We start from the raw sequence: 21,129 nt of genomic DNA on the forward strand, positions 1-21,129 counted from the left end.
CTGGACTGCTTGGACAACTTAATTTGCAGTTTCTCACCAGAATCTCCTTGTTTCACTGTGGTCTCTTTCATCCATCATCGGGATTTAGCGTAGGATGGTACAACTAGCGTTATCAGGTGTGAGCTTTGCGATGCTATTTCTCAGGTAGGCCATCTGGGGAATTAGTATGTTCTTCAATAACATGATCCTTTAAATAAACTGTTATAATCATGTAAATTACCATCTTATTTACCTGCAGGCAGATCAATAATGCAACATCCTGGATAGGGATTTCAAAGACGACCTCGTTTTTGACCGCTCTGTGTAAGTCAGAATTATTGCACATAAATGTTCTTGTATAGTCTCAAAACCGTGTTCCAGCGCGGTAGGGGTCTGTGCCCCACGGGTGCCAGAGGTCTATGCTGAGGATTAATAGCGTAATCACAGCAAACAGCTGTAGTTGGGGAGCAAAGGTTTTTCTTTTTGAAAGCAAGGAGGACGGTTACCCCTGCCGTTCTGCAGCGACATTCTTGGACCTGCTTTTTCATAGAAGTGAGGTGGCAGAAGGAAGCGGAGGCTATTTTTAGTGGCCGTCCTGCTTGTTGTGATGCAAGAAAGCCCACAGTTGAAATTACGATAAATTTGCTCCTTCCGCTGCTTCCTGACGACCCGGGGCTGCCGCAAGCCCGAGCGGGACCGGGCTGCGCCGATCCCGCCGCGGGGGCGGGGCGGGGCGGGGCGGGGCCAGGGCGGGGCGGGGGGGCGGGGCGGGGCCAGGGCGGGGCGGGGCGCGGGGGCCGGGCCCGGCGGGGCGGGGCGCGGGGGCGGGGCCCGGCAGGCGGGGGGCGGGCAGCCACGGCGGGCGCTACTTGTTGCCCCGCCCCGCCGCTGCGCGCTCTTTCCGGCGAGGACGGCGAAGATGGTGGGTGGCGACCGCGCGCGGCGGGGAGGCGGCCGGGCCCGGCCGCTCCTTCGGGGCCCGGAGCGGGTGTCCGGCCCGGCCCGGCCCGGCCCGGCGGGCGGCCCGGGGCCCGGGGCGGGTGTCCGGCCCGGCGCGGCCCGGCCCGGCGGGCGGCCCGGGGCCCGGGGCGGGTGTCCGGCCCGGCCGCTCCTTCGGGGCCCGGCCCGGCCGCTCCTTCGGGGCCCGGCCCGGCCGCTCCTTCGGGGCCCGGCCCGGCCGCTCCTTCGGGGCCCGGCGGGCTGGGCTGGGCTGGGCTCGGAAGCCGGCGCGGCTCGGCGGGTGGCCGTAGCGACATGGCGGCGCTGGCGCCGCCCGCTGTCGGCGGCGCGGCTCCGCATGTGGCGGAGCGGGGGAGGCGGCGGGCCGTGGCCGCTGCCGCTGGCTCGTTGGCGCCGGCCGCGGCCTTACGGAAGGGTTGCGTTCCCTTTGCCAGGGAAGGGTTTATCCAGACTGAGAAATGACAACGTGAGATGAAATTTGTCCTCTGTTCAAAATCTGCAAAAAACCGCCAGCAAGCCTCCTCTCCCGTTCAGTTATCGTTACTAGTGTTGGCTAAGTTAAACCTAGGTACTAAAAATCTCTTTGAGTTCCCAATACAGCTGAAATTTTGTTGGTACTTTTTAAAGGGGACGCCGCAAAAGGATGTTATAATAAAACCTGATGCCCCAAGCACACTGCTTTTGGAGAAACATGCAGACTACATAGCTTCTTACGGAACAAAGAAAGACGATTATGTAGGTATCAGTTTGCTTCAGTACTGCTGTGGCTTTAATAATAGCAGTAATTACTGTTATTTGCATGTTTAAAGTTAGGGGTTGGATAGGTGCTCACAAGTGAATTCCTTCTTGCCCTTCAATCCGAATTGGAGTATAAAAGGAAGATGGCTTCCTTCATTTTGCCAGGTCTGTGATGAGTTTTGGCATGTATTATCTGAGCACAAATTTGAAGATTATCACTTTAGCTCTAGAATTACTCTGAGACCTGGGAAATGAACTACTTTTGCCTCTTCATCCACTAGAATGCATAAGGAGTATAGGTTTATTTTCCTGTGGCTCTCTTATAAGATGCCATGCTTTTATCTGCTGTACTGAGTCTCACCTCAGAACTGCTTCTTGCTTCCTAGGCTTAATAAACACTGCAAGTAGTGTCCATTTTATGTAGTTATCAGGTGTAGCTAATCACAATTGGACTCCAGTTCTGGCAGGTGAAAAATGTGAATAACTGCTTATGTTTGAGGGGGAAAAAATGTTGCAGGTATCCTTATTGGCCACCAATGAACTCAAGCGCTGTTGCTTAAGGTGGTTTTTCCTGTCCTTGGAACATAGGAGTTATAAGTACTGCACGAAGAAAATCGTACTTTGCAGATAGTTCAGGTGATCAGTTCAGGGGGTGGGCGTATATATAAGATATCGTATATGAAAATTCACTTCTTCCTGAAGCTTTAAGGTTGCAGCAGTTTTGACACTAGCAGTAAGATTCATTAAGTGTCACTGTTGTTTTTGAGACCTGTTGGGGTGGTGGTTGAGTAGAAGTTTGGGAGTCAAGACAATAACTGGTGATCTGAACTGAATTAGTGACTTACTACTTGCATGTGTTTCACTTGATGTTGAGTTTGATACTTTTAAACTGGAAAATACAAGGAAATGTACTGTGTAGAAATAGGTGTGCACATGCACCTGTATGTGTATATACACGCATGCATACAGTATATAATTTATAAGTGGTTAATAAACACTAAGCTGTTAGTGCAATGGAGAATACTTGACATGTTAGAAACTGCTTATAGATATTAACTAATATATTTTCATTGTTCTAACTTGATGATGTGCTTACCTGATTAAGGACTAAAATATTGTACTATTTAGGAGTACTGTATGTCAGAGTATTTGAGGATGAGTGGTGTTTACTGGGGGCTGACGGTAATGGATCTCATGGGACAGCTGCACCGAATGAACAAAGAAGAAATTCTGGCATTCATCAAATCGTGTCAACATGAATGTGGTGGTATAAGTGCCAGCACAGGTCATGATCCTCATCTTCTGTATACCCTCAGTGCTGTGCAGGTAAATGGAACAGGGTAATGGTGGAAACAACTGTTTGTAATAAATAAATGATTTTGATGATTGCAGATTTACAAACCGGGTACTTAAACTATTAGAAACTAATGGCAAAAACTATTTCAGTACACTGTAAAAAAAATCTAATGAACAAAACTTTAGAATTTAGCTGTGTCATTTCCTAAAAAAAGTGGTGAGGTGTGGGAATTTGTGCTTTTAATGTTCATTTAATGGTGACTTTGTTTCTATGCTGGTTAAATTTTGTAACAGTCTTGAAATGTTTCTTAGCTACATGTTTTACTGGAAGTTTCTAGACAATTGCCTTTGGATTTTCGAAATTCTTCTTAGGGTACATTGAGCTGAAAGATCTGTATGACCAGAATAAGAAAAAAATAATTAAATTTGCTTTTATACACGTGCACACACAGTGTGTGCGTGTGCATGTATACCTATATATAAAAGAAATGTTACAGCAGCTAGTTTATATTGTATCCTTCAAACATTCTGGGGGGGAGGGTAAAAAAAAAAAAAAAAAAAAGTACCAGTCTTTTGGGCATTTTGTTTGGTGTGTAGTCTTCCCCAGAGGAAAAGGAATTATTCTCAAACTTATTTTTCCTCATAACTTTCTCCATTTCAGTTGTAATTTCATGCCTTCTTACTTCTTAATTTCTCTTAGGTTCTTCTTTAATTCCTTTTCTTTTATTCTTATGCAAAACACGGTGGAAAGCAATACCCAAAGGCTTAAATGCTTCTAAACGATTGCTTGATTCATCACAATTTATCCCTAATCCCATCTCAGGGAAGAAGTATTTAAATGGTGTTACAAATGATTACGTCCTGTTTGAGGAAGAAAGCACGTTGGATTTGAGGTGTTGGATTTGAGGTGTTGGATTGGAAACCCGTAGGTAGGCCAGAAGAGTGGTGCTTTCTTGGGTCAGTGATGGGTGTTGGCATGTATTATCTGATCTAAAGATGATGTTTATCACCACTTTAGCTCTAGAATTACTCTGAGACCCAGAAAACTAAAGTTCCTTTAGGCTGTGGCCTTTGAGCTTTCCAAACTGTACAATCAAATTCCTTTAACGAGTTTTAATCTGTGAAGAAGGGGATACAGTTTGAGGTTCTTTACGTTTGTGTATTAGAGCTGTATAGTTCAGAGGTCTATACTTGATGTTACTAGGGGATATTTTCGTGTTAACTGATTACAGTTCTAGATAGTCAAAGCTGAAAACTGTCAGCAAATGCAGATGTAAAATGTTTGTGTTCAACTTAACCAGCATGCATGTTCTTAATTTATAAATACTGTTTAAAGTCCTATCTACGAATCAGGAATATTTAATGGGTCACATCACATCCTCCTTTGATCACAACTAACAGTAATGTGCTTGGGTACGCTTTTGTTCAGTTATTCTTTTTTGCATTTCCGTAAGACTTAAAATTTAGCTTGGAACTGAAAGAGTCCAACTCTAGGTTTTCAAAGTCATAGTTGTTGATAATTTTTCCAAGATTGGCACTATAGTATTCCTTAGCTTCAGCTGTTATTTCTGTTATGCAATTTATAAGAAATTCTTAATTACTCTCTTTACAGATTATACATGTTATAGGTAAAGGCATGAAGCCAGTTGGGGTTCAGGAGCAGGATAGCTGTTCACATGGCATTGGTTTACTGGCTCAAATTAGTACTAGCTCAGGAATCTCTGTGTTCCCTACTTTGACCTTTATTTCCACCCCTCCCCCCAATAATATATTCACTGTACAGTTTGTGTCTAGTCATATTGTTCCTATTTTTACTTAAATTATCACAATTTGCTTTTATCCATTATCTTTGTAACTGGAATATAAATTAAAAAAATCTTACCATTTAAAACTGTCCTTGTTATTAGCAGACTTGGACTGTAAGTGGTATTAGTAATTAGCTGCTCAACTTTAAATCTGCAGTTTGTCCACTGCTGTTATTTATATGTGTATAAACGTAAGCCTAGGATGTCGTTATCCTATCACAAAATTCATCCATAATCTAATCTCTGCTATTCTGCATAGTACTAACATAAAAACAAACAAACCTTCTTATACATCTGAAAGGAGAGTTGGGAGATGAAACGGTATAAAGCTTGGCAGCGTTCAGAATTCATAAATTGTCTGTATTTTTGTTTGAGAATTTCTTAAAATTTTGATATAGTGATGAGCTGTAGTGCATTTAATTTAATTTTAATAAAACCTTATCAAATAGTATTCACAATCAGTTAAGTGAAGTCTTCTGTAAATCCAGGTTTCTGATTTTCTTGCAAGTCTTTGATTGTTACTGTGACTTTTTTTCCAGATTCTTATCTTGTATGATAGTCTCCATGTTGTTGATGTTAATAAAATTGTTGAATATATACAGAGCTTGCAAAAAGAAGATGGATCATTTGCTGGAGACAAATGGGGTAATTTTTAGATCTTTAAAATCTAGTGACTAGGTTGACGTGTAAGTCTACAAACTGCCCTTGGATGGTCTTTTTGTTTATGTATTGTATGTGAACACTCTTATTTCCTGAGTTCCGTAAAGAGGAGGTTTTGTGAAGGACAGAGTTGTTTCATTGCTTTCTAAAAGATTCTAGACTTCAGTTCCATTCTTACATTAAAAATAAATTGTCTGGCTCTGAAAGAACAAAACCTTCTGGCACTTGTAGTTCATGGTACTTTGAGGTACCAGTAAAGGAATGTTTTGTGTTTGCTATTCAATGGCAATCAGTTATGATCTTTATCAGTGTGGGCTATGAAAAGCATCTTTCCCTGTACAGGAATGAGATAAAAACTGTTTTTGTACTCATCAACTTCTGATTATAGTGTTCTTTTTGTTTGTTTGTTTCTGCACATGAACAAATTCTTTATGGACAAAGACAGTATTTTTAAGTGGTAGTGCACATATTTAGTCACTCTAAAAATATGTATTGCCATCAAATCCTTAAGTTGTAATAAAACCTATTCCATATCACTCATTTTTGTTCTGGTAAAATCAAATAAGTCAAGATCATGGTAGTATACCTATGCTACTGTAAAGCTGGCTGTTTAGCTATGTGTTAAAATGGTGGGAGCTAGAAGTGTTCATAATTTGCTGCATCCATTGTGTTAAAGTATCGGAAGAAATTTGCTGAATGCGCAATGGATTAATGTTGTTTTTGAAGTCCAGGTACAGCACAACTGAAAAAATGTTGTGGCTGAAGTAGGGCAGAGCACAAGTGCATGTTTATTTTATCTGTTACGTTTGTGGATTTCTTAAGAAGAATAGACTTGCATCAGTTTGAAAGACCTTTCATTGGTTCAATGTTTGTGGTTGGGTGCAATTTTAAATGTTGCATACTTCAAGTATTGTTTGAAGTATGTATTAGGAGAAGTATACTGGTATGGATATACTGAGCAGTCGAGCAGTTGTTCTGTTGCAGGTATAGCTTTCCTTGGTTTAGCTTTGAGGTATAGGTATGCAAAAGAACACTTGCAACTCTAGTCAGCCTTTCAAAAATGGTTTCTACTTCTGCTCAGATATCAGAGAGAATCTTAAATGTTTAAGGGGGATAAAGAGTTGTGTTGCAGCATTTTTTGAGAATCCAGTGCTCTGCAATTGTCCAGTAGGGCACTACATTATAAGCTTTAAAATTAAATAGCTACTCGTAACTTAGCAGTAGTTGAATTGATTTGGATAGGTATCTGACTAAATACAAGCTGCTGCTGAGTTATTCACTTTTTTATGCAGATCACTTGAGTTGTGACATGGGCTCTTTAAATTATTGAGGATATAACCTAACAGTCCTGGGGCATGTTTACTTTGCTTATTTTTTTTCAGTGTAAAGCCTAGTATTTTAACATTTTGTTCCAAATTTTCAATGGTGGTGTAAATATATATTTATTATTAATAAAAATAATCTGTATTTCATTGCTTCCTCCTCCTGCTCCCCGATAGGAGAAATAGATACGAGGTTCTCCTTCTGTGCTGCCGCAACTCTTGCACTTCTGGTAAGTCCCAAATCATCATTTGCACAAGTACAGAATCTTCTCACTGGTATTGCTGAAGCTGCAGTATTTAATCAGCTTGACAGAATGTAAAATGCATTAGATGCTTCTCTGACTTGCAGGGAAAACTGGACGCTGTTGATGTGGGGAAAGCAGTAGAATTTGTTTTGTCCTGTATGAACTTTGACGGAGGATTTGGTTGTAGGCCAGGTTCTGAATCACATGCAGGACAGGTGAGTTTTTCTTTATATGGAAATGTTTTAAATTATCAAGCATCACATGCTACTTAGGAATGTTTCCAACATCTGTCAGTGATGCTCGTTGAAGTACCTTTCTCGTTACCCAAATGCCTGGTTCTAGTCCCTTAGTTACAATAAACAAATAGGCAGATAGGGGTGATGAGTTTAGGGAGAGGCATGGCAGGTGAGAGTCTGGGGTGGGGGCAAATCGTAAGGTAAAAAGCTGTAAGACTCTTTTGGAGTCCTACAAATATAATCTGAATAATCTTCAAATATCGATGTCAGAATAGCATGAAGATTTTTAGAGAATTTGAAATGGATGTTAATGAAGAAATTGCCATCAAGTGATAGATCTTGTCCATTTATGTTCACTCAAACTCGGTTTTTGCAGCTCTAAGCTCATGCGTGCACAGATGCTGATGAAATTGATGAAATGCAGAGGTCAGTTGTACAATGTGTTTGATATCAGCTGATGAACTGAACTAAAAACGGGAAACTGAATCTTATAATCTGATAAATTGCAGAGATGGCTGGCTTAATTTGTTGAGGAAAGCAAGTCTTGAGATGGCTAGCTCAGGCATGGGAACTTTTCATGTTTTCTTGTAGTTACTAAAGAGTATCGCTGTAGTGACAGCGAATTACAAAAAGTGGTCAATAAAATCTAGCTGAAAAGAGAAAGCAGTAGTATAATTGGAACAAATTAAGGTAGCTCTCAAGAGACTCTCAGTGACTTCTTTCAGTAGAAAATTTACATATAACGAACAGTTCCCAGTTTTAATTTTTTCCCTGGAAAGAACTATTGCACTTAATCTGAATCTGTGAATAGAAATGGACTTTAACACAATATGTTGATGCTTATGCTGAGCAGTGTCCTAGCCAGGATTCACCTGAGCACATGAAAATACCAGAGTTATTTTATTGAGGAAAACTTTTTTTTCATTTATTCCTTTTTATTGAGGAAAAAGAATTGTAAAGCTGGTGTTTGTTCCTTACCTTACAAGTTTTATCTACAGTAGTGTTCCCCATATGCTCTAAGTGGCTGGACCATGTTCTGGTATCCAAGTACGTCAGATTTAGTGGCTGAACCCACTCTGCAGTTGGCACTTCCTGGGAGGGCCAGATCTCTTGTGCGTATGCTTTAAAGCGCTGTAAAGAGCAACTACTTTGCCTCTGCTGTAGTTCTGAAGTTTTCCAGGAATATCACATTTATTTTGCAATGTTCTTGAGTAGGTTATTTCCAAGGAAAAGTAGAAAGGGATTTATCAGTACGCATATATTATTTACATGCCATAGTGAAAGAAAGCCTGATGTGACAGTAGATGTACATGGGATTGTGAGGAATGTTAATAAAATATCCAGACTGCAGGAAGGAGGTTGAGTACTCTGGCTTGAGAGCATGTATGTTTCTAAGAGAAAAACCTGTTGATCTGCTTGGTCTTCTAGGACTCTTTCCAAACCGTACACTCATGGAATATATTAGTAAAATGTTAACTGTTCGATAATTACATTGCGTAACTGGCACTTTTAGAAAAGTTACTGTAAGGTGAATAGACTTTTCCAGTGGAACATAGAACTTCTTGGAACTAAAAGGTGAAATGTGTGCTTATTTCATATTGTGTTTGCAGGACTGGATTCCTGCTTTGACGTTTTCCTGCATTTAGTCTGCTAAACTATATTTAGCCTTTAAATACACAAAAATTTATGTCTGTAATTTTAGATCTATTGTTGCACAGGATTTCTGGCTATAACAGACCAGTTGCATCAAATAAACGTTGACTTGCTGGGCTGGTGGCTTTGTGAACGACAGTTGCCTTCTGGAGGTCTCAACGGACGACCCGAGAAGGTATTTGGTGACTTCTTTTTGTTTTGTTTTGTTTTCAAAGCTCAATAGAGATTATTTTTTTCTAAAGTTGAAGAATTTGTGGAAAAGTCAGAACTACTTCATAAAGTTTACAGAGTATTCATAGAATTCGAGCCTTTTCTTGGTTCTTCATTTTGCAACTAACACCATTCTTTAGCATTCTTTAGCTATCTTTAGCTATTCTTTAGCTCTTCTTAGTTTGAGGCTTCAGTTAGGAAAGTGCGCGTACTGAAGTATGTCTTGCTGACGACTTGAGCCATGTAATCATGTTAAATGAGGACTTGAATATTTTCTGACATGAGGAATGATCTCTTCTGTAGGAGTCGTAGAAAAATTATTCTTACTGGATGTCAGTCCTGGGTATAATAGTGTTTCATGTCACAGGAGGAAATTTGGTGATGTGGAATAATTTCCACTGGCAAATAGGTAACCAGCCAATAATTTTTTTCCAGAAAACTGATTGTGGCTAATCATTTGAGTGCTAGTTGATACGAGTCTTTGTCCTTAATCCTGAAAATGATGCTGTGGATTTTTAGCCTCTCCCACAGAAGGTGAAAGCTGTTCTCAAGATCAGATTCTTATGTTTCTGCTTCTTGTTGAAGAAAGGAAAAGGTTATCTAAAAAGAGACTGCATCCAGGAGCTTTCTTCTCTTTTACTCCAGAGAAACTCTAAACGTTGTTTCTCTGCGACCCTATTATGATAGCACAGAAGATAGTATGCAGAAACGCTGATAAAATTTGCAGCATCATGTTTAAAACAAAAATAATATTCTGCTTCTCTGTTTACCAGTTACCTGATGTATGTTATTCATGGTGGGTGCTAGCATCTCTGAAAATGATTGGTAGATTACATTGGATTGACAGAGAGAAACTGCGCTGTTTTATTTTGGCTTGCCAGGATGAGGAGACTGGAGGATTTGCTGACAGACCAGGAGATATGGTAAATAACCCTTAACTGAAGTTGAAATTTCCAATTATGTTTCTCGTTTGAGTGTAACTTGTGAAGCAGATGTAAACTTTTTGCAGTGCTGCAGAGCCGGCAGTTGGAATCTGAGAAAGAACAGAGTAGAGGTGCTTTAGGATGTTTATTTTCTTGGGGAGCACATGATCTTTTATATATTGGACTTATACTACTGGATCTCACATTTAACTCACTTGCCTTTCCTTACAATTGTTGTTCGGTGTCCATAACAACGCATACCACGTGAATTGTTTGTCTCAAGACCGCTTTAAAAAAAATTAACTTTTTTTTAAACCCATTTGCAAACTTCTAGAGACCACTGCTGGCTAAGCAGCCTTCGACTCTTTTCAATACGTTTGCCTGATCCAAATGAGTCATGAGTTACTGTAAGAATCCCTACACCCGAGCTTTTGTTTGTGTATTTGACTAGTAAGTAGATGGAGGAGGTAGAAGCTTTTGTGATAGCGTTATGAAGAGGCTGGTGGTATGGATTTTCTCCTCCATTCAGAGAACAGTTATTGCTGGCTGGTCTGTTCTCTGGTTCCAAGCAGAAACAATGGAGATTACCCAGATAAAACGACAAGCAAAGATCATACCTTTCAAGGGTGCTGGTCAGATAAAATTAGAAGTATTATGAGACCTCAGTGTAATTCCTATAGAATATGTGACCTTTTGTTTGCCAAAAGTTGGGGAAATCTTAGCTATTTTTGTTACAGCTCTCCGTGTGGTCTGTCTTTCCTTTCCCCACAAATGCATTCACAAGTGAAGGAGCTTTCTGTTTCTTTGTAAGCTGATGCATTCTTTCCCCTCTGGGGGCAGGGGGAAAAACCTCTTCCCTCTGATCTGCCACTTGGAAAAGTGCTTTGGTGTGCTTAAAACGGAAAGGTTTTGTATTTCTAAGTAGAGCTATAATGTTACAGGGAGAGTTTTTCCTTTTCAGAATGGTCCAAAGCCTTAACTTTTAAAGTTGTAATAATACTGTTCTGCTTTTGAGATTAAGTATGAGTTATTTCTGTTCTGCTAGAAAAGTAACTTTGCAGAGCTTTTCTTCTATATGTAATGCAGGCGTCTATGGGTGTTTTGCATATTATTTTAGCAGGCATTTCATCTTATTTTTATCTATTATATCTGTTGTTGGATTGGGCACTGCCATAAAATCGTTGAAGCTTAGATTTTTGTTTTGTTTCTATAGAAGCTCATTCCTAACAAGTCCCATTATTTGGTTTTTTTTAATTAGTTTTAAATTTTTTTTTTATTTGACATTGAGGTTGTATTTCAGGTTTTGAACAGCTTTACAACACAACTTCTATATCTTCTTAGGTGTCAAGCAACTACTCTTAACTTTGTAGTTGTGCTTACTAGCTCCAATTTGTCAGATTTTTTTTCTTTTGTCGTTTTTAAGAAGTGTCACAGAAAGGAGCGGAGGATGACATAGCGCTAGTTGCCTCTGGGAACTCCATTCATTGCCCCTTCCAGGCCTGTTTGTCTGTACGAGGAAAATCTTTCTTACAGTTCCAATAGGAGAATTTAGGGAAGCAGTACTTCCAGATGATCAAAATTGCCTTTATAGTTTTGGCTGTCTTTGCTTAGCATTAAGTGTTAACAGAGACACGTGAGCGCTTCCTGCTGAATTGGGAGTTTAAAATTGTCTTAGCAGCAAACCATTTATAAACATCTCTGAGCAAATTATAGTATTGCAAATGTATGCAGTGGAAAGTAAACTTTTCAGTTACGTGTGGTGGCAGTCAAGAGCACGGAGAGTTTATTCAGTTGCCGTGTCTTCTAAAAGTTCAGCTGTGGGGACTTGCAGGTCTCTTTACTAACAAACGTAAGCTTTGTCACATCCAAATGAAAGGCTGATTGACTTTTGGAAATGGACATAAAAATGTTTCTTCTTCCCCTAGGTGGATCCATTTCACACCTTATTTGGAATTGCTGGACTCTCTTTATTAGGAGAAGAACAAATTAAGGCCGTCAATCCTGTCTTTTGTATGCCAGAAGATGTCCTTCAAAGAATAAATGTACAGCCCGAGCTTGTGAGCTAAGCCTTGCAGAGACAAAAGATTGATGTGCCCGTTCACTTTGGTTTTACTGATTGGAAGCCATCCCTGAAACTGTTAGCATATTTTTCTTTTGGATATGTTTACATTACTGTGGTAAAGCAACTGCTTTACTGTGGGCTTTGTCACTTTGTAAATTGTGGCAGAACAGGCTTATTCTAATAATCTGAGTGTAACATGTTCTTAGGTTGTATATAAAAGATTTCTGTATCTAAATATATGGGCCGTTGGAATTTTTTTGAATATTTAAGTAAGTCACAGTGATAGTATGAGTGTCTTAGTTTCTGTATTCCTGTGATATCGACCGTAGTAGCAGCTGTCTTAATACAAGCATGTTTTGATGGTGGATCCCACTAAGCACTTTAAAAGAAAATGAAAAAATCCTACTTAAGCCACTGCATTTAATGTCACACACTTGTGTATTTAATTCTTTCTGTTCATGTTTGCCATCACTTTTATATACTAAGATGCGAGTTTTTTCTGCTGATAGTAGCTGATACCGGTGAAAACAAAAGTTACAAATATGTTCTTATTTATTGATGGAGTCCCTCTAGATGAAATTTCACTGATACTTGAAATAGAACATGTCTTGAATATATATCGTGAAACTTGCTGACACTATGCATTCTGGAGATCTTTCTCTGTAGGACAATGATTTACTGCTGAATACAGTGTTGATCCTAAATTTGTTGCTGGGTTGAAAACCTGCTGCCATAGCATTGAAGGAAATAATTGCCAGCGTTTCATTATGATATAACTGAGAATAAAACTAGCTATGGAAAGTACTTGTTTTCTGAAGGATGAAGTCCTCTTCCTATCCTTTGGAGCCGTAGAAGTGCCTCTTATTTTACATCCCACACGTTCTGGCAGAGGACTAAATGGTGTTCCGGTTGAAATACGCAGTGGAAGGTAGCTGCAGAGAAGCCTTTAATAATCTCTATATTTATGCTTAAAGAAGGTCTGTAGCTGTTTCAAAAAGAGCTTTAAAAGCAGACTGGTTATTTTTACTCAACCTATTCATGCTAGTGGAGGAAAGGATAGAACTGGATAATGTAACTTTTTGGTGGACTCGTAGCAAGTTTCAAAGAGAGCACCTATTTGAATACTCAAACATCTCTAACAAATTTGTTAAGCCTTAATTTCTCTAAAGGCTTTCTAATGGAGTCAGAAAACTACTGTTAACTGTCCAGGTGCCTGATGAGTTGTTTGGTCAAGGCCTGGCAGAATTAATTCCTTTTTCCAAGGCTTCAAAAAAGTTATAGTAGGCTTTGTGTTGAGTGGGAGAGAAAGAGAGCGCTGCTCAAGCTCTCTTTATCCATGAAGCTAAACAGGAGCTTCAGTGTTTTTTCTCATTTCACGTTACCTTGCCAAGTGCCACGTTTTTTTGTCAAAGGAATCACTGTTCAGTACTTAGGAATTCGCCATCTTTTTCTTTATTGTATAGGCATAGCAAAATTCTCTTGAGAATTTCTAGTCTAGGATAGATGAAGATATCCTCGGAATTAATACGTGGGTGATATTGCATGGCAGCATAGAATACTGTAGGTTAAAATCCTATTAATATTACTGGAGTTTTCTCTCAAGGCGATTTGGTCAACTACTTTGCCTAAGTCAGCTGTGATTTTTAAGGTTTGTTTATAAATCACTGGTTAAAAGAGTGAATGGGTATGCAAACTAGTAACTTCACAATATTTTTTCATTGTTAACATCATTTTTTTCTAAAAAAAAAAAACAACTGTAGAAAGTAAGATGGCGTCATCATAATTTGTCTTAGACAAATGAAATCATAATCTTTATTAAATATCTCTGGAAAAATTGTTGCCCATCATGCAGATATTAAAGGATTAGGTTCATTTTGGTGCGGAATGTATTGCTATCGTCTACCTCTATTTTGTTAAATGTGTTTCTTGATAAGATTCTTAGTGTACGTACTTAGCAGCATTGCAGCGATTAATCTGTTGTTCTAGGTCTTCAGTTAAAGGTCCTTTATTAAAAGTTTTCACAAACTTATGTTTCTATAACTTTTATTTTTACATGCCAATCTTTATACAGAAAGCTCATGACATTATTTTAGTACATGGGTTTTAAGCACTATATTGTAGTACCCAATTCCAGTGATAAATTTTGCAAAATGATGTGTGAGAATTTGCAAAAGAAAAGTGAATAATTCAAGGGCATAAAATTGATGTGTATGTAGATACGTTTATTAAAATCTGGGGGGGGGGGGGGGAGGCATTTCAGTTACGTTCCAAGAACGTGGTCAGGTCTGGGGGTTTGTGCTTTGTTCCAAAGATGTACCTTGCGATTACGTTCGGGCAGCCTGGTTGGGCAAAGGCAGTCTTACAATTCATGACATATGAGAAGGGGGGAAAGCAGCATTCCTTTTGTTTCTGCGTTTCTTGCCATACGCTCGCTTTCCTGTCTGAGAAAAGGAAGTTACAATGTCAGCTTCGGTAGTCTGAATGCAGATGGAAACTTTAATGAAGGACTTGAATTTCAAGACAGTGGCACCAAACGAAAGCAGCACCCGCTCTCCTCCATCATTTGCTCTGCAGCGAAACTGAAGAATTTGAGATGTTTGAAGTCTTTCACGTTATGTCTGACTGATGGTCCTCAGTTCTGAGGACGCGTCCCTGTTCTGAACTGGGAGCTCTGGGGCAATGCTGTTGGCTGGTCGGCTGAGGAGCCGCCGCAGGCTGCGGTCGCTCTGGGATTTGTTGTGAAGCTGGAAATCCATCAAACTGCAACTGTCCACACGCTTCCATCCCAGGAAAGGCAGTCTGGCGTGACCTTTAATGCAGAGGTTAAGTTCAGGAGACAAATGTTGGGTAGTTGAGGTGTTTTATTGCTTAATTGAGACCCTAAGTTGTATTAATATATGCTAATAAAACTTACAGTATGCTCTAAATATTAAGGCACATATTTGTTGTGGGTTCTTCTAGTGCCTAAAGTCTTGGGCAGGTAGCTACATGTTGCGTTGGATGAGGAAAGTGGGACAGATGTTGCTCAAATGCTGTGCTGTCCTTAGAACATGCAGTCTGTTTCTTTGTGTTCGTGGCACCATTTTATTCCATCTGTATTTGCATAATTTAAAGGTAACTTGTTGCATGCTCAGCAACTACATTTACTCCTGTATCACTTGTAGCTGTATTAGTAACTGCAGCATTATGATTTTTTGTTATACAAGCTTTGTTAAATTTATTTATTTTTCATATATAGACACCCATATACAGATATGGGTACGCCTGTTGGTCAGTTCTTGGCTCTGATGGACCTAAAATGCGGCTCCTAGGTTCAAAGACGGATGAAACAACACGCTTTCTGGAGGAATGTGCTATCTGGATTAAATATGGGGGGGGAAAAGGGAATCTGCTAGAGCAGCTTACCTGAGGAGCAGTGCGGTAGGGGTGACGACTGTGGACATGAGGGGCTTTTCTGTGGGACTGCAGGAGCGGGTTTGCGAGCAAGCTGACGGCGTGTAGCGGCCACCATCCGGCCGAAGGCGGCCCGTGAGCTCGCAGCGGAGTTGGTGTTGGCGGCGAGGGCCAGTCCCGGTCCGCGCTGAGTCACGGCCCGCTCCCTCGCTCTCCAGCGGGAGGAGGCAGCTCAGCGCCTCGCCCGGGGCGGCGGGGGAGCGCTTCGAGGTCGGGCCGCCGCCGCCTTCCCCACCGGCGGGCGGGAGGGGCGGGGTGCGGCCGCCCGCGACCTGCGCGTGCGCGGCGGGCCGGCCGCGTTTGCCGCCATCTTAGGTGGCTGCGGGCGGCGCGGCGATGCGATGTCTAGCGGAAGCAGCGAGGCGCGGGCAGCCGGGCGGGCGGACAGCTCGGCCGCCTCCGGCTCCTATACGGGCCGCTGCTCTTCCGCGTCGGGGCTGGGCGGGCGGGCGGAGCAGACGCCCCGCTATGCCCTCGGGCTGCTGCAGACCCCGGGCAGCGCCGGCGCCTCTTCCGGCGACGGGGTGAGGCGGGGCGGCTCCCGCGAGGGCGGCCTCGCCCCCAGCCCGGCCGCCCGCGGCAGCGGGGCGGAGCGGCCGCTCCCGGGAACCGGAGGTGGGCAGAGGCGTTGCCCGCCTCCATCCGCGCCGTTGTTCCGCCTTTTTCTCCGTCTGCCCCTTCTCGTGGGGTCGGGCGGAAGACGTCTCTTGTTTTTCCTTCAGTTTGTCGGGATACAGGTGTTCTCGACCTCTGTTACATCTTACTGTTTTCGTTACCTCACCTCTTTATTTCCTATAGCAGTACCTAGTTCCTTCCTGGGTCAGTAAAGTGGTTTGCTTTGCGGCAAAGTCTTTGCTTTACTAGAGGGGGGCCTGAGCTTTTTCCAGTTGGTAGTAGGGTTTTTTCCCGGCCTGGACTTGACTTAAAATTGTTTTAAGCACTGTTATCCTTGATACGCGTTATAGCACCTCTAGCATTCCTATAATAGCACTAGTACTTTCCTTTCTTTACGTAAAGCCTCTTTTACGCCAGTCTGCTGCCTCCCTTCTGGGGAGAGAATCTCCTTAACAGCTCCTGTATGCGTTCACCAGCCTGGCTTGAGCCTACTAGCGTAGTCTCCGTCTTGGTCGGCAGGAGAAAATGGTTTAAATTGCATTTTCTCAATGGCGCTACCATAAAAAGAACGGAGTATGTTTTTATCACTTGCTAAAATGCATTCTGAAGTAAAAACATCCCCGTTATGCATAGATTGGGAATACATGTTTTTGGATAATAGATAACATGATCAGTCATGAATCCTAAACAAATCAACACCAAACAAGTATTTCTAGATGGATGTGTTCATCGCTCGTTCTGAGTGGAGGAGCTTTTGAGCATGGCTCTTGTTTCCTTTTATTGTCTTTTTTAAAAACAGTGCCCAGCATTTAAAAAAAAAAAAACTTACTGTGACCTTTCCAAACTTTGAAATGTTTGTAAACACGTTGTGCAGTTTCAGGTACAGATTTTAAAACTGATGAACGCAAGACAGAGCAGACTCTACAGCGTTCTTTCACAGATGTAGAATTCATTCGAATATGAAGTTATGCACTGTAAACTGACTTCTATCATATTGTTTCAGTTCAGCAACCTAAACAAGGGTTTTCATGGCCATTCCAGTTATGTCGTTACGGAAAATGACCTATTGATACAGGCTGGTTTTCAGAACAGAAGGATTCTTACTTCCCTTTATGCTTGTGGTTCTTTAGAGAGCTTTTACAGAATGATATTAAAGTTTAGTATTTGGAAATTTTATCTTTTAATAAGGGAAGAAAAGTTTTCTAAGGTGTGTTTTCATGTATTGCTTTCTAAATAAAAACACTCAGGTCTCTTTTTTTTGCAATTAAATTATACAATTTAATGTATCTGTTCTCAAAAGCTGAGCTTTGTTTGTTTGCTTGTTTTTCCTCAGAATCCTATGCTGGAGACAAAAGTTCTTGTGCAGAAAATGCTAGCTCGGTGAACTTGACAAGTTCTTCTGCGCAGGGCTTGAATAGCACATGTGTAGGAAAAACGCCCCTCTCTTCTACTAGATCTGTTTGCAGAAGTCATACCCCTCTTATGGAATACTCAGGTAAAATTGACGTTCTTACAGGAAATCGTCTTAGTTACATCTCTAACGTTGTTTTCTTACCTGCACTGTATTTTTAAGCATGATACAGTGAGATATTGAGTATTTTCAAAACACAAAGCATAATGTTTATTGTTAATTGTACTGCTTAGGATGCCTGCCGATGAAAGATGCACGCTTTAGGGAAAAATATTATTTCAGATGCTGAATAGATACATCTCGGCACTGCAGTCTCATCAGTTATTTTGTGTTCTTATGGAAATCATTGATGTAGTTAGAATTCATATTTTTTCCTCGAATTGTCCATTTGTGGACATGCAGGGTTCTGTCGTGACTTAAACTGAAGAGCCCAAATTACGTATAGGCACCATATTTCCTAATTTGCCAGGGTTTCTTTTTAGGCCTGTAACGTGCTGTGCGTCAGATATCATGATGTAATTTTCAAGGTTCTTGATGTAAATTTTATGCATTTTCTATTGCAGTCTTTGAAGAGAAGCACTTCTGTGTTGTTGAAGGTAGCTGATAGCAGGCATATGGAGAACTAATAGGACAGCATGTTTTTTGTTTTTTTTTTTTTAATCTTGAAGATGTAGAACAGTAGCTCTGTAGAAGAGCATTTACACAATATTTCATGGGTGGACATTTTGCAGCGCTTCTTATGGACAAAGTTGTATTACAGGGTAAGGATGGCCGTACATCTGTATGGTCTGGTAGTGTAGAAGTAATGGGACTCAGAGTCCTTTCACAGTCTGATTTACCTGTGTCAGTTAAACCTTTTGTGACCTAAACCAAGTGAATTATGAAGAAATTGCTTTAAAACCACCATTTATCTGTTCCTGGTAAGACTAAGAATTGGGTTGCCACTTGGTACTGAATTGAATCTTGGTCATCTTTTTTTATTGCAAAATTTGAGTAACAGGAAGTATGTCACTTCCTACAGCTGTTAGGATCCACTGTTTTCTTGGTGACTGCTCAGAGAGATCAGAATGACCATGACCTTGAAACCCACAGAGCAGGTTTCTCTAGTCCTAACACAGTCTAAGAATGAAACAAAATCACGTCTTTTGTCTCATCTGATTTTACTTGTATGTGTGTGCGCGCACATGCGCATGTATATGTTTGTGTATTTATACTTGTGGTATTATATGTGATGTTCTTTGGTCAATCTTTCATTGTTCTGTTTTGTTGAAGAGAGCATATCCAGGGTATCGTGTTTGGAAGAATATTGATCAGTCGTTATGGTTTTTTTTTTTTTTTTATTTAGAGTGTGGCACAAACTGAAAAAACAACCATCTTCTAAGTAACGTTTGTGGTGTAATTACTGTACTTAATTTAAAATATTCATTATTATCTGCACCTACAATTACTTTTAGCTGCTGTTAAAAGAAGAGTGGTAGTACGGTCAGGTACTGATCATGGGGAAAACCATCGAGCGTCCCGAGTAGAACATGCAGAAAAACAATTATTTTTTTCAGCAGGCCTCAGATGAAGCTGAAGTGTTTGAGCAACTCAAGTCGCTCAAACAAAGCAACCTTTAATCTTCAGGTGTTAGATAAACTCTCAGCTCTGACTCTGATCTTGCTCTTTGAGATTCTTGGCAGGATTAGTTTTGAGTCTCAGGGTACAAATTGAGTATACCCAGAGGAAAATGACCGGTTAGTGTATTGTAGCTTTGGAGCAGGATCATTCTGTTCTGAGAATACTCCCAGATTCTGTTGCTTTCTGAGAGCAAATTCTCTGAAGAATAAGGAAGTGTAATGGTAGAAAAGAATATAAATAATTACCACAAAGCAGGTAGAGGTTTTTAGTCTTGCAGAATGCAAGTTTGTATTCAAATAAGACTGTGATAGACATATTGTAGAATTCATCAAGAAGATGAATTTTAGTTATTTTATGCCCAGTTTTGTCTTAGATAAATCGTGTCCTAGAACATTTTACTACACACTACAACAATATATTGATTGGCTCCCACCACACGTCACGCCGACTGCTGTTCACTGGCAGTTTGAGGACTTAGTTTTTCAAGATTTTGGAAACTTGGCAATTGAAATGCATTATGTGTATAAAATGCTGCTATTTAACAAAATGCTATCTAATTTAATTATAGTGATGTTTATTTTTAAACAATTGGTGTAGCATCTCTGATAAATACGTAAGAGGAAGATAGTAAGGTAGAAGGGGAAACAATCAAGTGCTGACTTGAAAAAGAGATAGGTGAAGATGTAACGTTTGATAAAAAGATTGATACAAACATTAGTTGGTGCCACAAAAGCAGCAAGGCATCTTTTCTAGCAAATAAACTAAAGCACACAGACTCTTCAAGAGTTCTGGGGTTTCCCCATGATTATTGTTCTTCTTCCAAATTGCTTACTCTACCAGTAAATATGTCTATGCTGTCAAAATCCAATATGCTGTTCAGATGTTCTTAAAAGTGTAAATACAGCATGCCTTTCTTTATGTGCAAGTATTTTTTTTGTCTTATTTTGAATACTTAAGACTTTGAAGTCATTTAATAACGGAGTCATTTCTGAACATTTACATGAATTCCAGAAGGATTTTTAAGTCAAGAATCTGTTCAACTCTGTTATTACAAGGTTTTAATTTGGCCTCCGTCTGAACGTTAAGGTGTTTCAGATCACGAACGCTTTCCCTGGTTTGTCTGAGAAGTTATGCCAATGTATATGTAGCAGCTGCTTTTCATAATATCATAATTATTTCAGTATGGCTCAGCCAGTTACATTTTAGTATGCAAAATATTCTTTCTTTCTGTTTCTTATTAGCTACTTCAGTGAAATGAAGAGATGATTGTTTTCTGCATTTGATCTTAATAGAAATTCACATATGAATACGTATGGCTACCTTGTTATTTTTACAGCATCTCTTTTCTCCTTTGCGTAGCATAGTCTCAAAGTCTTTGGTCTCAGGTTTCTCAGCAAAAAAACCATTCACAATTTCTCCGGTAGAATTTGGAGGCTGCAGCACCAGAATATGGAACAAAAATAGTCAAGAGACAATAAAAGAAGCCCTGTATACATTTTTTGTTTGCCTTTCATGGTTTAAAGGAAATAATCATCCAAAACTCATATTTCCTACGTTCAGGCCACCAAAGAAAAAGTGCATCACCCCTGTTTTTCATTTTAGTTGAATGCCTTATTTAGGAAGTGCTGTAACTTTACAACAGTGCTTCTCAAATAACAACAGAGCATAACGTTATATGTGGGGAGCGGCATGCTATTTGCTAGGACTGTTGTTGCACGGTTCTGTGATGGCAGATACCCATCGGGAAGTCAGGGAAGAACCCGGCAGGGTCAGGTCATTTTGTCCAACTGTATCCCCCGGTTCTGATTGCAGATGATAGTTCACCTCTGAAACTGTCCGTACTGGCTCGCTGCTCCGGTTACAAGCGTAGAAATGATAATGCTAGAAGAGATGTAGCTTTTTAAAGCAGTGCTATTTAAAATTCAGTGCTGTGTGAGATGG

The 21,129-nt window shown here is 40.5% G+C and overlaps 2 protein-coding genes, 1 long non-coding RNA gene and 2 other non-coding genes across 12 annotated transcripts in view; 4 read left to right on the forward strand and 1 right to left on the reverse strand.

The window, feature by feature from the left end:
- The first annotated feature begins 229 nt into the window (after window positions 1–229).
- RABGGTB (Rab geranylgeranyltransferase subunit beta) lies at window positions 230–15,022 on the forward strand. 2 transcript variants are annotated; one of them, XM_068953579.1, is made up of 9 exons: window positions 230–303; window positions 1,567–1,674; window positions 2,806–3,003; window positions 5,318–5,423; window positions 6,938–6,990; window positions 7,110–7,220; window positions 8,944–9,069; window positions 9,878–10,027; window positions 11,953–15,022. In XM_068953579.1, exons 3-9 carry the CDS (start codon window positions 2,815–2,817, stop codon window positions 12,091–12,093), a joined length of 876 nt encoding a protein of 291 aa, XP_068809680.1. In that variant the 5' UTR covers window positions 230–303; window positions 1,567–1,674; window positions 2,806–2,814; the 3' UTR covers window positions 12,094–15,022. The 2 variants fall into 2 exon arrangements, with proteins under 2 accessions (XP_068809680.1, XP_068809679.1); XM_068953578.1 differs by lacking the exon at window positions 230–303 and adding an exon at window positions 812–901.
- On the forward strand, window positions 1,842–1,924 carry LOC138068097 (small nucleolar RNA SNORD45). Its single transcript, XR_011142721.1, has one exon. It is a non-coding gene; the product is annotated as a small nucleolar RNA SNORD45 (small nucleolar RNA).
- Window positions 3,930–4,014, forward strand: LOC138068095 (small nucleolar RNA SNORD45). The gene has a single exon (XR_011142719.1). It is a non-coding gene; the product is annotated as a small nucleolar RNA SNORD45 (small nucleolar RNA).
- Window positions 13,830–16,123, reverse strand: LOC138068078 (uncharacterized). 2 transcript variants are annotated; one of them, XR_011142695.1, is made up of 2 exons: window positions 15,495–16,123; window positions 13,830–14,898 (listed from the first exon to the last, which is right to left on the reverse strand). It is a non-coding gene; the product is annotated as an uncharacterized lncRNA (long non-coding RNA). The 2 variants fall into 2 exon arrangements; XR_011142694.1 differs by having other exon boundaries at window positions 13,830–15,396; window positions 15,495–15,631.
- Window positions 15,884–21,129, forward strand: part of MSH4 (mutS homolog 4) — a 30,686-nt gene continuing 25,440 nt past the window's right edge. For 4 of the 6 annotated variants that reach the window (XR_011142693.1, XR_011142692.1, XM_068953570.1 and 1 more), the window contains exons 1-2: window positions 15,884–16,157; window positions 17,491–17,652. Coding sequence is in view for 3 of the 6 variants with exons in the window: in XM_068953570.1 (XP_068809671.1) it covers window positions 15,884–16,157; window positions 17,491–17,652 (436 nt within the window). In the remaining 3 variants the exon portion in view is untranslated. The other 2 variants (XM_009673619.2, XM_068953571.1) reach the window with 1 other exon arrangement.

The sequence above is a fragment of the Struthio camelus genome, chromosome 8 (genome assembly GCF_040807025.1).
Source record: "Struthio camelus isolate bStrCam1 chromosome 8, bStrCam1.hap1, whole genome shotgun sequence".
In the NCBI taxonomy this organism is placed as follows: domain Eukaryota; kingdom Metazoa; phylum Chordata; class Aves; order Struthioniformes; family Struthionidae; genus Struthio; species Struthio camelus.